Genomic DNA, 15818 nt, shown 5'->3' with positions numbered 1-15818 from the left:
GATCACGCGAAATCGTCAACAATCTAATCCAGCTAACTTACTTAGCGAGGTACGAAGAACAGGCCCCTGGTCTCTGTCTTTGAAGCAAATGTTATAAAAACAAAAAAACACAAAAGCCTAATTTCACGTGGTTGCAATCATTTGGTTGTGCCATGCTCTTCCCTTGTCTCACTGTACCGTATGTGGATATACCTATTTTCTCAAATTAACTCCAAACAGCACAGGGAGAATGAAGTCATCTCCAAAGTCCCTTATTACCTCAAGTGTTGCATGCTTGAGGTAATAATCAGTTTCAGAGACATTCTCACTATTGGAAATGTTTAGGCAAGGGAGCTGCTTTGATAAATTGTGCAGGAGGACAGACACAGAACCCCAGCTTGTACACTGTAAAGTCACCAAAGAATTATGAATTTACAAATTAGACTTTATACTATGGAGCAAGAAGGTCTCTAGTACCTAGGCCCCTGGCTAGTATCCACTCTGACAGTATCCCATATTTGCACTTGCTTCTTTCAGATGCCTAGAAAAGTAAAGAATTTGTTTACTCCCAACCCTATTGGCTAGTTTAGTACACTTTCAAAAGAAAAAGAAAACAACTCTAACCCAAAATGATCTTAGCCATGAACAAAGCCTGCAACAAAGGTCCGGACCATCAAAGTCCGCACTTGAATCCTATCCAAAGTTTTTGTGTGACGTCAGAGCTACTGGGACACGCCCACCTGACAGTATTGCAGTTCATTACCCTCCAGCTATACTTTCAACTTTTTCAAGTTTAACTCAGCCAAAATGCCAGATAGTTGCTGTGCTATTGGATGCACTAATCAATGCACTAATGAACATTTATTTATAGCTGCCAGAATGGTGTAGAAAATGGCACCAACATGTGAGCAAACCTCACCTAAACCTGCCAAATGAGGACAACTTGCATCAATCCCTGCTTCTTAACAGCAACTCAGGCTGTCAGTGGCGTCTCATTTAAACTGTAGGGATGATTTACCTGACATCAGAAAAATACTCGCTCAACTTTACTCTTATGACACAACAGTAATGTGATGATTAATACTACCAGAACTTTTCTGGTCCTACACTGTGAATGTCCAAGTCAACAAAACTAAAGATTTACATATAGTAGTTTGTTTGAGTTAGCTAGGTAACACTTACAATTACCTCCAGATCGAAAATTCATGTAGCTATCCTTACTTTAAAAGCTTTCATCCAGGCAGCAATGTAGGGTGAATTTTCTTTTTACATACAAATACAGATACAGGTAGACATGACCAAATGGGTACTCTGGGAAAGACAATGCTACTTTTAGGGATTCAATAAACCTGCCAGGTTAAAGTATGGATGTAGTTTCTCTTCATATCTTTGTTTTTCCTCCATGGATAGATAATAATTGACGGCTAGGATGATGAGTCGGTCACATGACTGAAAATTTTGAATTGAGATGCTTTAATGTAGATGATAACAGTAGATCATATCCTACTATCAGCCACAGTCATTCCTGTTGTCTGTCTTAAAAGACTGTTGGTCACAATTTAAGAAAAAAAAACTTATGCAAAAATATAAATCTGTTGCTGCTGAAATTTTAATTTGGTGCCAAAAGGTATACAGTCCTGTTATTAGTTACCAAGCGGTGGTAAAATGATACTAAGACTTACATAGAAAGTTACATTTATAGGCTATCAGGAAAAAGGTTTTCTAGCATTTCTTAAATCTACACTTATAATAATGGCATTCCATTTACAATCAGGCCGTGCATTTTTATTGCAGTCTGCACTGTTATGGCATAAAAACAGGATATTCAAGTTTTTAGATTGATTGTTAATAGAAATTCTAGAGAGACTTTACTGTGTGATTTAATTATTGCTTCTAGTGAGTGGATACCTCAGGTCAAACAAATTTTAAATGGTTTGTTTTTGGCTCAATCCTGAAATTAGAGCAATTAGAGTTGCTGCTGGAGGTTATCATTGGCATTTTATTCATTGTGTGTCTGCTAGGTTAGTAGAAACTAGGCTAGGTTAGAGGCAAAAACTAAAAATCACAGGCAAAGGAAGAACCACAGTCCACATTTCAGGTGTAGCTCGAGATATATGTTTAAAACATTACCCACACAGGCCTCTCCGTGGGGATCAAAAGTGTTAGAGGGCCACAGAAGGCTGGCAAACTTCACTCTTTTCCCCCCAAACAACAAGTGAACCATTTGCAATGGCATCTTAGTTGGAAAACTCACTACAGGGGCCCCATGTAGGGATGTGTGCAAAGGACACCAGCTGCTTCAAAATGTGAGGATGATATAGAGGCCTAATAAGCATTATTGTCAGCTGATTTTTTAATGTTTTATGTATGTAACTGACGTGGCAAATATCATGTCCTTTGATCCATTTTCAGGTAGTTATAGCAGAAAAGGACATAAAGCAGGACGGAACCCTTGAAAAGGTTTCAAAAACTCAGTTCTGTCTAAACCTTTTTTTTAATTTAGCTTTAAAAGCTGTTGCATATTGGCAAAATGGGTTAACTCTATTTTTGATCTTCTTCCATTTACTAGCCTGAGGTAACACAAACGCAATTTCCTACACATAACCAATGCTGTCATTGACGAGCTATGCTCCACACAAAGAATGTTTCTGCGTTATATAAGGCATAGTGGGAGAAAGTAGGTAAATATGTCAAGGGCTGTCCATTTATCCCTCTGTCTTTCTGTTCTTTCCATTCCCAGACAAAACACCCACACACGCACCTCAGGCACCTACAACCCTCATTTTACTCTTTGTGTGTGTGCGCGTCAGTGTCCTTTGCCCTATGTAAGCTCTGGAAGGCATTGCTACAACAAACAGGGTGGCTTAGAGACAGGAAGAGAGCATAAAAAGAAAGCCTAAGTAAAAGAAGTAAGAGGGTGATTTTTCTCCCTTCTATTCCCATGGGTCTTGCAGCACGGCTTTTCACTTGAGTTGCCACATTTCATTTCCTGCTGTTCGTGTGTGTGTGTGTGTGTGTGTGTGTGTGCGTGTGTGCGTGTGCATTGTGTGCATGTGTAAGCTATGTGAAGGTCTTGCTCCACAGTGGTGATTTATAGCGGCGGGCTTCGGCCCTATCTGTTTTCGATCAGTCTCATGCTTGGCTCTGGCTTTCCTCCAATGCTCCCCTGGCCCACCGGACACCGAGTCTGGGTGGGACCCCTCTGCAACTGCCTGGAACCGGTACCACAAATAAGCTCTCCCTACTCCTCCGTTCACCACTTCTCAGGCTCAGCCTGCTTTTCTCCCGCTCTCCCCTTTCACTAACTTTCTCCCACTTTATGTACACAATTTCACAATCACTGTCCAGCATCACGCGCAAACACATCCAGCCACTCTTGCTTATTCACTCCCACTGTCTCTCGTCCATTGTCTCACTCTTGTTGTTTCTTGCTCTCACGCTCTCGCTTACCATCTGACACCAGCTTTAAGTACTCAATCACATGCAAACATGCAAACACTCTCACATGCACTGGGCAGTCACAGAAACTCACATGGATCACATTGACTGCCTCCTCCTCCCCCTCCTCCTATTCTCTTTGTCCACTGCTGATGTCATGTTGGCTAACACCTTTCATTTTTTATGATGCTGCATTCAGAATGTGCAGGCCTGCAAGTTTTACTTGTGTAAATTCAAATTAAAGTTGTCATCATGATTGGGAGGAGGGGGGAAAAGTCCTAGCATTTGTGTCATTGTTGGCAAGGGGCCACTTGTTGTAGTACGAGCAATAAGTTCTGGATTTCATTTGTTTCCTTCAGCTTTTCTGCTGCTCTGGAAAGGAATGCAAACTTCATTGTTCATTATGGGAAATACTGTCAGCAGGTTCCCAGAAACCTTACACTAGAGTAAGCTACAATTGTGCAAAACTCTGTCCTTGTTTGTGTATTTCTGTCTGTGATTGTAAATGTTAACTGAAACAGGAAGTGACCTGTCAGTCAAGTGCTCGCTCCAGCGCTTTCTCCCAGCTGTTGGTCCATATGCACACACAAACAAGCCCACAGACATGTGCACAGACACACAGACAGCTGGTCTTCCTGTCTCTGGTGACCTTGGCTGGGCTTGGAGGCTCCTCATGGGTTTCACATTCACTCATCCCCACATCCTCTTCCATCTGAACGAGCTGCCAGCTCATCCTCCTTCTTTTATCCTCTCTTTACAATTCCTTGCATTCTTTTAATGCCTTGTACTCCTTCCTTTCACTTTCACCACGGCCACAGAGTAACAAACGTATTGAATCCCAACCCACGGGCATTTCCTGCTTCCGCAACACTTTCAGGTCAGTGATATCAGAGTCCAGAAAGCTTTAAAATGGTGCTGTTGTGTTCAGCTGGCTAGAACTACAGCAAGTATTGTCCAGTTTCACTTGTTAGACCACAAAGGTGCCTCGGCCAGGCCATTTGGGACATTTCCTCATTATTTTCAAAATAATATAACAAGAACCTTTTTTCTGTGACTAAACTTCCTTTGAGGTTCAGCTGGGTCTATGTTTGAAGACATAAAAACTGGAGCAGGATACCAGTGAAGTGACGGTGCTGTTTTCCATCAAAGATGAAGTCATAGACACTCTGTTGATATTGGTGGATGCTCCGTTTGTGTCTCTGTGTTTGTGTTTGAGAGTGAGAAAGAAAGAGGCTGTGTGTGTGTTTCCCAGCAGACGCTTTGATAGTGCTTGGACCTGCCAAAACACAAGTAACTGTCAACTATGTTTGGTGACGAAATGCCAGTTTAGGAGCTCACACTTGTAGGCACACAAATGGACACAGTTGGGCACCCACATAGACAAACACTCCTTGGTATTGTGTTAATGTAAGTGGCTAAGGAATCTGTATTCATGAGATTTCAACGCTTAATTATGAGATCCATAATAACCTTTTTCTCTGTTCTCTTTCCTAATGTCATTCCTTTATTCTGTTTTGCCTCTTTTAACTCTTTATACTTTTCTTTGTGTCCATTTATCTATTCATACTAACATCTTTTTTTTTTTTAAATCTTCACCTCCCTCCCTTCCTCCCCCCCCCCCTTCTTGACCCCTCCAGCCCAAAAGGGTCTGCTCCACCTAAGCCCAGATGTCTATCAGGAGATGGAGGCCAGTAGAAAGCAAGGTGGCAGTGCTCCGGGCCCCGGGAGCACCAGTAGCAACTCCGTTAACTACATGGCATCAAAAGACATGGGGCCCTGCTCTGCCCCGCTACCCCCAGGACACCCTTCTTATTACAGTGGCTCATCCTCCTCACCCAGCCCAACCGCTACCATGGCCAGGGAGCTGCTGCTGAACGGTCAGTCACCCACAGCCGAAGCCTCACTGCCCATGAAGGGGAAGAACCTGGCCTGTGGTGTCTCAGTGCAGCCAGCACAGCAGCTGGACTACCTGGCTCGCATCCAGGGCTTCCAGGTAAGATGCAAAAGAGGTGAACCTCTAAAATTTCTGTACATCTAAAAAATAATTTTTGTTACATGGTAAGTGGCCTGTGTTATGCCCTACTTTTGCAGTATTACCAAACATTTTTATTGGCAGTAATATAGGTGAATTCATTAAATGTGTCACTCTGTCACTGGAAGTACCTCAGCATAGTTAGTACAAAGTTCATATAAGCCTTAATAAGTGAGTGGCATGATATAACAACATTCTGTTTACAGCCTCATTGGTTGTCTGACAGATTTTGTTTCATTTCCATTGGACACACTCTCAGATCTCAACATGCAGTTTGTTATTGGCGCAGAATAAAATAGGATGTTGACATCTTTGCTCCTAGGAAAAATTGGTGCTTGCCCATTGATTACATTAAAATCTTTAGCATTTTTGAGGCAACCAACTGATTGCCCAGAGAATATAACACTCTCAACCTCTGGGCAACTACTTTTGATAGCAAGGTGATTGCACAGGTCACCTAGTAGGAGGAAGCCTGTCTCCAAATAAAACACCTGACTCAGCAACCCAGTATCACACCAACATGTGTAATAGACACGCTGGTCCACCGTGTCCATTTCACGCTTTGCCTCTCCAAAACATGAAACGGAAACTGCATTTCCAGCAGGGGAAGATAATATCTTTAAAGCCAACAAGTTGCTAGTGAGCAAAAATCATATAAAGTGTGTTCCAGGGTCCTTAACATCAGAAATGATTAAGCTAGGCGGCTAATATGTATATACATGTAAATATGTTATTAATATCCGTTTAAACACTTTCCTGTGATTTTTTTGTATGTTGGCTTGAAATAAAATATCTCTCTCTGCTGTTATTGCAACTTCTGCATACATGTCCATTTCACATTTTTGAGTGGAATGGACACTGTGGACCAGCATGTCTATTACACTCTTTGCTGGATATCTGGTTGGAGTCGGTTTCTACCAGTTAGCATAACTAGTTTCTGTCTTTCTTTGCAATAGGGGACTCGATTCAACTGGTTACCAGCTGGTTTTGTTCTGGTTATATTCCTATCAAAAAGGAAGGTTGTCACCCATGTCATTTTGTTGCTAAATCGTCATCCTGTAGCTACTGCACCGCTATATATAGAGGAATTTCTGCTCCAGATCTATGAGGTTCTGGCTGGACTCCAAATGCAAGTTGTTAATATGAAATTCTGTTTAATGTGAATTTCTGCATATGTAGATGCCAACAGATTTGAGGTTTTCACAGATTTTTCACAGTTAATCGCCATATCATTACAAACAGATTGATGCATCAAGACAGCAGCAATTAGACAGAGTCGGTCTGCTGCTATCAGTCTGCAGTTAAATGGGATCGAGATGACAATTACATGCAATATGTTTGTGATAATATGGCAATTAACTGTGATAAATCAGTTAAAAATCTCAAATCTTTTTGCATCTACATATACAGAAATTCACAAGTCGATTTGACGATGCCAACTGAACGCAAGCGAATTTGATCAGCATCTTTGAAGCAAATGTTTCAAAGTTTAAAAAAAAGTTAAAAAATCTGAATTTTCCTGTTTTGCTCAGTGAACTTTCTTGCTGCTTTAACCTTTATTATTCTTGTGTAATAAAGTCTTGTCATTTAAACTGCATTCAATTATGTCATAAATTTAATAATTCCAACTAAAAAAAGTTAAAGACACCCCCCCCTTCTCCTCCAGCACTACACCCATACAGTAATCACATATGACATGACAGATGTTAGCATGACCATGCATAAATATGATCAACAACTGTGTCCAAATTCTTCTCCCTCTAGAACAGTGCTGCAAATAAAAATGTGTTCTTCATCAGCCGTGTGTTTATAAAGAAGATATTTGGACAGTTAAAAAGAAAAATGAAAATACACATTTAAAGTATGTGCTAGAGGTTGCCGAGTCTACAGTATCTTAGAGTCATCACAGCGGTTGTCCTACAGCACAGTGGGACTTGTGTGTGGAGCGTACAACCTAGAACTGCTCGATAACACCCTATCCATTTTCTGTTTCTCACATTATTGGCACGCCGAGGATTTAAAGCTGGAACTAAACCTCACAGGTGTTTCTGTCAGTACTAGACTGGACGCACACATACACTTGCTCTTAGGTCTCTGTGCGTCCAAGAGGGAGACAACCCGCTGTCTGTTTTAATCTGTCCCGGCCGATCTGCTGCACATACCTCGCCACTGATACCAGCGCCTGCTCATTTAAGCTGCAGATGCTTTTTATCAGTTTGAGCGAAAACATTTTATCTTAACCTGCTGAGGGTTCCTTTGAAAGGCCTTTGTTATTGCTCTGAGCCTTCCTGTGTGTGTGTAACCTGAGAGAGCTCTGCTGCCTGGCCAAGCCCAGACACACTTGTACATATGCGCAAATACACACACACACACAGCAGGTTCTGTTTAGTGGAAATGGAAGAGCTGGGCAAAGCCTGTGTGTAAAGTTTAAGTTGGTGTTGTTGCCAAACATTACAAACTGTAACCCATTTCACATTGCTGCAAATATATTTGTCTGTTCATCCTCCCATGCGTTTCTGTGAATAAATACACAAACCATAATCAGTGTACTCACATATTCCCGTGTGCTTGTGTGTGTGTGCATGTGTGTGTGCGCATTTCTTAAGTGAGGAATTCAGGCTGTAATTGAGACACGCAGACAATATGTGTTCTATTGAGGGGATGTTTCATATCATGTGGGTTTGTAATGAGAACCTCTGGTTGCTTACAGAGCCATGCTAGGCAGGCTTTTTAAGGCTTATGTATTCTTATGTGTTTTTGCGGCCAAATCACCACAGATTTCAAATGTTTTTGCCAAAAGCTGCACTTGTCTGCTTTTCCAGTGGTCACGTAATGTGCTGCTTTGTGTTGAGCCGTCTTCCTGTCAGCCATACTCAACAGCAAACGAGTAGTCAAATCCACACTAAGATCTTTTTAGCAATTTAATATTAATCTGCTTGTCTGATGTATAATTATTAGAAAAATGTAATTATGTCATCCAAGTGAGCGGATTACAGAGACCTCCTAGTGGTGGATTAAAGGAACAAATCAAAAACGAAGGACATTCTCATAGTGTCTGTTTCATCCATCCAGCGCTGCAAACAAAAGCCGGGGCCTACCTGCTAAGCCCCACTTTGATTTGATTGGAAAATGGCCTCTAGTGGAAGCTCCGATTGGATAAGCAACAGTGTGTTGTACTCATGCCAGCTTGGAGCAAAGATGCTGTCACTTATTCCAGTGTTTTTGTACGTATGTGTGTCTTTGTGTATTTGCTATTAATTTGGCTAGTGTGTTGTTGGCACGCTGGGTATGTGTGCTGGAAGTGGGGCAGAAACAAAACAAAGCAGGAGGTAATAGACAACACATGGAACAGGATGAAGAAGTGAATGAAAGCTACATAACAGATTCTCAGTTTCTGTGTCCACGTACCTTTTTTCTGGCCTACTACTTCTATCATGTTTCTGTATGTTATGTCCATTTCTACGTGTTTGACTCTGGTAGTCACCAGTCAGTTATTGCTGACCGCCTCATATTATTAAATGTTACCTCAGTAAGAAATGAGCAGGGGAAAAAGTTTATATAAGATATCGGTGATTGATGGAATGCTAATGATATTTTTTCCCATCAGCTCCACATGGTGCTATGGTACACATCTGGACCACAACAGATCTGCTGCTGTGGACCTGATTTATTCCTCCTCATGCCTTCATACCTGAATTTTATTTTTTAAAACTAAGCAGGCATTTATCAGAGCGGCACTTTCTGCTTGGCAGGATTTCACATATTTAAAAGTCGATAAATGGAAAAAGAAGGGAGTATAAATGTTATCAAGTAGTCACATATGTGTGCACCAATATTGAGTGTTTCAGCAGAAAATTCCTTTTCTTTATAAAATGTTTTCAGTCTACTTGCAGATTTATTTTCAAGATACTCACTTAATGCATTCCTGGTACTGGGATGTTTGTGAACAGGTTATGGAGTCACTACGCATTCAGTCTACAGCAGTATTTTCCTTGAATTTTGCACATTTTAGATACTCCACAAGCTACTGGTCAAACTCTCAGCTCATGTCACACTTGGCAGAATGTGTTGGGGCACAATATCGCGCTTTCAGGTTGGCCTCATTTGTATTTATATGCAAGCGCTTCAGGTCATGTTTCATGATTGTGTAGCGGGAGTAAAATGCAAGCCATTACTCTGCCTCTCCAGACAGTTGGGTCTTTAAAATATGAGAATATCTGTTCGGTCAGGTGCAAACAAGACAAGGCTGTACTGGGAGAAACTGGGTTTTACTACTTTAAAAAATCTAATTTTTCAGTTTGAAGTGTAAGAATGGGCTTCTCTGTAGATAAGGTCCACTATAATGGCAATGGTAATAGTGTTTTGCTCTTCATACTCTTAAAACCCTAAGCTATATAGTAAGGGGTGAAAGGGAGTAACCTTTTTTCAGCAAAAGTTAGAATTTACACCCTTCCTGAGTTTGTATCTTGGATTTGCAGTGGGACACATGACAGAATCACTTTCTTAAGTGTAACCGAGTTTTCAACAAACCTGCAGAATTCTTACATTAAAGCATAACATATTAGATTACTTGATGTTTCCCAAACCATTCACAGAATCACAGTAAAAGGTGCACAATAAAATGTACAAATATGTAACCACTTATTGGATTAAAAAAACTGATAAGGTCTACTTACTTGGGTATGCATTACAGTGGACAGAGATCAGCACACTGCACTGTCATTCCAGTCTGTGTCTAGAGGAGTTGATTTGTATCTACTGTGTCTATCAGTTCTGTCCAAAGCAATAACACAGCAGAGATATTAATCAGCTGAGTTATTTTAACTAGTCACGGCAGGCTTAACTTGGAAGATGGATTTGGAGAAAATGGAGGGATGTAGATGTTGCCGTGCTGGAGGCAGAACTTTTGTGGGGGGAAATCCCATGTTAATGAAAACACTATCCTTGGCGAGTGACTGGTGTTGATATCCATTCAGTGCAGTTCCCAGGATTTCTCACATTTATACGGTATTTGTTCTTCTCTCTACGCTTCCCTCTTTGGCTTTGCAGAAAAACCACTTCAAATGGTGCCGTCTCCACCTCGTACCCACCCTAGCACTTTCTACACCACTCCCTTTCCACCTTTCCCTCTTCTCCAATCTCCATTGCTCACTCTCATCTCTCTGTATTAACATCAAACGCCTAATCTGGTACAAACGTTCAAAGACTCTAACAGTTTGTTTCCAACTTCCTTGTCATCATCTCATCCCTCTATTCTCTGTTTACTCTGGGATTTGCATTAGAAAATACATTTTGGGATGGCTAATCCATCCACGTTTGATTTCCGCGGCAGGGTGATGGCTTCCAGCTGCGCTCTGCGGCATATTTGTGTGAAGAGCGATCTTCGAAAACAAGTTTTGTCGGTGGTATAAATCAGACCACTAATGCTGTGCTGGCTCGGCGCGCAGTCTCTGCTTACATGGTGGCCCTCCGTATGCGTGTTAGTGGATATGCCTGCGTCTGTGTGCTTGGCAAAACTGAGTGATGATGTTTTTACACCACAATCAAGCCCATTTGCAAACCTTTAAATCATATACCCTCAAGTGCGAGCGCAGCATATTGCAAATTTGAATATGCACCATAATCGTTTTTTACTCGCCTTTGTTCTCTTGTATTTTGATAGTATTGATCATATTTCATGTAATTCTCAAAACTACACTGTGATTGCAGTTTTGTGTCAGTGCAGGCTTAGCATTAGGAGACCGAGGGCGTGTTAACCGACCGCTTTGATTCCCAAACAGTTATTTATTTTTATTTTCTTCACATAAGCCGCCGTTCTCAGAAAGTCTCCAGCCTGGATGCTTCTATTCATTGCGACTCCTTCTCAACTGAGTGAGCTGTTTCACAAGCTGCAGACAAAGTCACAAGTGATCTGTTGACAATTTAATGATATAAAATCACAGAATGAAAATGCCCCTTTTGTGTTGTTTTCTGTCCCCAAATCTCTCTGGATATTTGGTTCGTACTATGATAACTGTGACCACAGAACAGCGTAATGTTACAATAGCAATTTCATGAATGTTTTCTTTTACCACTTAAAAAAATTCTGCACGACTTGTGGGCATTTTATTTTAGCACTGAGAAAACAAACACTATCCATTTTTACCTCACCGACCCTGACAATTCAATCCCCGGTTGCAAAGACTTGTCTTAGGATTGCTGGGACTTCAGCAGAGATGCAGCTGCTGGCCTGTTCTGTTGCGGTGAAGAGACGGTGGTCGTGAGAGCAGAGCTGCTGATTTAAGTTAATAGATGCTTCCATCCTCATCCGCAGCCACGAGCTGTGGGCAGCGACTTAAAGAATGAGATTACAATAAAGTGATCATTTTTGAAGTTGTAAAAAAAACATTGGCTTTTACAAAAGTTACAGAAATACCCATAATAGCTATCTTAATGCTCCTAAATATGAAACCACAGTAAGTGACAGAGTAGTCGTGGACTGTTGACTATAGTTTCATTCTTACATTTGAGTGGTATCAGTCTCTTGAAGGGAGGTAAGGGTATTTCCCAAAGTGTCTGCTATCTATTTACTAAATGAAGGTGTGTCTGTGTGTGTGTCTGTGTGTATCTAGTTGTTTTGGTGTATTGGTGGGGACCTGATAAGCTGAAGTGTTAAGTTTGGAGTTCTATTTAATAGACCCTTGTAAATGTATTGCTGTACAGTTATTCTGTCTTTTCAAAAGCAGTAATGGTGCGTGTGTGTACATTTGTGCTCCTCTATTTGACTTTGGTGTTTGTGTTTTTATTATAGAGACACACACACTGAGCTCAACATAGATGCTGGCCTCTGCAGATCGCACTAGATAATGTCATATTTCTGGATTTCAGTTCAAGACCAGCGTTGTTGAATTACTGCAGCTAAATTTTGGCACCCTGAATCAGCTGTGTGTTTTGCTGACACACCCCATTCCTCCTGCCATGATAGACTTCACTCACTCCTGCTGCAGAGTTTAAAGGGCCCTGCACTGGTTTCTATAAATCGCAATTCCGAAAGAGTAATCAAGAGGATCGTTCTAGGGAGAAATAGCTTTTATGGACTATAGGAGATATTAAAATGTTCGTATCTGTTTAAACACACAGTAATGTTTTTCTAGCTGTTGAAAAAAAAGTGGATAATTGCTCTGATCTTCGAATCAGTAACTGCTCTGCTGCTACTTTGGACCTTTGGCTCCTTACATTTGTAATTTTAACCTCAGTTATTGTCTCTTTGCATTATTGCTTGCTTAAAGGTACAGTGTGTAAAATCCCACCACTAGATGTCAGTCTATTAGAGATTGCAGTCAACTTAATTCTGTGTTTTTTACCCCTCACAATTCAAGTACATAATCCTAGCTATGGTGGCCACAGTAGGACAAACAGGCAGATTGTAGGCTGTCAATCCACTGTTTACCGCAGCTGTCAATATAGCTAGAGTTTCGATATGCTGTGTTGATCTTTAGGATGTTCGAGCCTAACATTAGCTAGCATATTGTTAGCTTTTAAACAGCTGATCTGAGATACGAGGCTCACATGTCTAATCTTTTGACAATAAATAACTGTGACAATTTTAGGAATAAATGAGCAATTTTATGCATGTTTTGTATGTTACAGCTCTGACTTCATATAAAGTTTTAAAGAACTATTTGTGATCTTTAAATTACAAGTAACTTATTAGCCGCAGTATGTATGTAGCCTGTCTCTAGTTACATGCAAAAAAAATGAGCCACGGTGTTCCAGATGGTGCTTGCTCCTATATATTCCTAATGGGTTATTACCTAAAAGGTTTGTTTATTTTGTTAGAAGATGTAATTGCACACCAATCTATGTATATGTCTGATTACATCATTCTTTTTTTCTCTTCAATAACCTCAAAAAATAACTTTTTGTACCAATCAAAATACGATCTTATCTGTTTTGCTAAAACAGCAGCCTTCGGACTGTGTCAGCAGTTGAAACAGATACCTTTTACAAATTTTGAAAAGGCTTGCATGCCTGACATGTGTGATTGCAGTAAAATATTCCATTGTTAATTTTTCTCATGTCACTCATTGCACTTATTTTAGCAAACTCCTCTGGGAAGTTTCTGATAATGGACTGGTTTCAATAGAAGGTCGAACTTGCTTTGTTCTTTTTCTTAGGACATCTCTCTGTGATTCAGGCAAAGTGCACTTAAAGTTTTTAAGAGCAGCCACTCTGTTTGCCTTCAACCTCCTGCCCATTATAGAAGCCAAAGGTATATTAACAGAGTCCTTCGAACACTCACAGGCCTTTGAGTCCTCACTGAAGTTGCTCAACATGGACTTCTAATTGGTTCTCACCAACAATGCCAGCCTGGGAGACTTTATTGTGAAGTCCAAGTTATTTCTGCGATTTTTGACTGTGTGCCACTCACACTCAGTTTAGTGTGCAGTCACATGGAGAACGTGACTACACAGATATTTGTATTCAAAGTTACCTTAACAGCGTTGTGTAGCACAATCCTCATTGTGGATTGCTTGAATTTGGATATTTTACCTGTATTTTTGTCTGTGGACGTGCATATTTGTGCACTAAAGATAAATTCTTAGCATGGCTGCAAGAGCGATGACTGCAGTTGTGTTTCAGTTTGTGCATGTTCATGTTTGTTCAAATGAGGAGGAGCACTGGAGCTATCCAGCTTTAGAAGCCAGATGTCAAAGGTCGTTCCACATTAGTGCCGCCGATCAATCGCAGGCCTTGCATAACTTTCCTGCCTCTTTGTCTCTGAAGGAAGTGGATTAGAGGCTGTTTTCTGTGATGGGACCTGGGATGATTAGTTTGGCCTGTTTAGAATGCATGCGCTCACAGATGCATGCAAACATGCACTCAAAACAGACGGCCTGGATGGTAGAATAGACCTTTGTTTTTAAGATGCTCATTTATTTTAGTTTCCAACAAATCATCATAAATCAGATGATGCCATTATGTTCTTTGATGCTGGGAGATCACGCAAATTTCTGTCCTTCCTCTAGGTCACAGTCTCTGGTAAATACTCATAATCAGGCACTTTTATCAAAAAGCCACCAAGAAAGAAAACCCTCCTGTTGATGTTTGGTGACTTGCCAACTTTGCTATTTTAGCTGCAATTTTGCTGTTAGCTTGACTACGTCATGTGTACTTTTATGATCCAGTATCATACAGCGTGTCAGGGGCATTACAGGCTTAAAGAGGAAGTGTTTCCAGCTCCAGATCTCAGAGGGGGGACTGTAACATATACCCCAAAGAAAACAAAGCATAATCGACCAAGAGCTGTGCTAGGGGATAGCCAAATTCATTAGGATACTTTGGATATGATCCAGTAGTTGTTAAGATATTTAAGTGTAGGAAATCTCAGGGGGAGGTCAGAAAGAAACCCTACTCCTTACATAGTTTTGCAGCTAAATGGTAATGACAAATAATGAACAGAATGCAATGCTACATAGAAGAGAAACTATGACATCAGGAACCACTGTTCCTTCATAATAGGTTTAACAGTTTCTTTATTCTGGGAAATGGATCACACACAAAACTGCAGTCATGCCATATCCCTCCTGTTACAAAATGTTAGCTCAGATAGGATACAGCCCTGTAGTTGGATAAGTTGTTCACAAAATAGATGGAATCAACACCTTTACCTGGTGCCGTAGAGATCCCAGGAGCTACTTTGTTGGTGGGAGTTTGCCCCAGTATTGTGTCTCAAGGCAAATTGGTCCTGGGTAGGACCAGATGAAAAGCGATTCAAAACACCACTATGAAGAGAAAACGAACAAGGGCTGATTGATCCATGATCGACTGATCTACGTTGCTATTCTCACCCCTGGCCATGACCAAAGTGACCAAAAACAATGAGATTTCTGATGCGAGCGTCATTAGAACCTTCCATCAGAGAGTATCTGGAATCAGCCTTTGAAATAGGATGAGGAGCTCCATAACTCCAGAGGGACTTGGAGCAGAGCCACTACTCCTCCACAATGAAAGTAGGCAGTTGAGGTGGTCTGGAGATCTGACTAGGATACTTCCTGGGTGAGGTGTTTCAGGAATGCCCTCTCCTGAGGCAGATCCAAGACACAGTGGAAAGATTCCATCTTTTGGCTATTTTAAGAATATCTTGGTGTCCCCCTGAAGATCTGGACAAATTGGCCAGGACAAAGGAGGTCTGGGTGTCTGCTTACACTGCCGACTCAGATAAGCAGTGGATGGATGGATGAAAACAAGTTTATACAGGGAGTGCAGAATTATTAGGCAAGTTGTATTTCTGAGGAATAATTTTATTATTGAACAACAACCATGTTCTCAATGAACCCAAAAAACTCATTAATATCAAAGCTGAATGTTTTTGGAAGTAGTTTTTAGT

The 15818-nt window shown here is 40.9% G+C and overlaps 1 protein-coding gene across 1 annotated transcript in view; it reads left to right on the top strand.

Annotated features, from left to right (window-relative positions):
- Positions 1-15818, top strand: part of stau2 (staufen double-stranded RNA binding protein 2) — a 104777-nt gene that overhangs the window by 53249 nt on the left and 35710 nt on the right. Inside the window, exon 12 of the mRNA XM_005912151.2 lies at positions 5055-5410. Within this exon, the coding sequence (XP_005912213.1) occupies positions 5055-5410 (356 nt within the window). The remainder of the gene's footprint in view (positions 1-5054; positions 5411-15818) is intronic.

Source organism: Haplochromis burtoni, unplaced genomic scaffold (assembly GCF_018398535.1).
Source record: "Haplochromis burtoni strain Fernald_Lab_line unplaced genomic scaffold, NCSU_Asbu1 Contig_1, whole genome shotgun sequence".
NCBI lineage: Eukaryota > Metazoa > Chordata > Actinopteri > Cichliformes > Cichlidae > Haplochromis > Haplochromis burtoni.
This window is presented reverse-complemented; position numbering and strand designations above follow the sequence as displayed.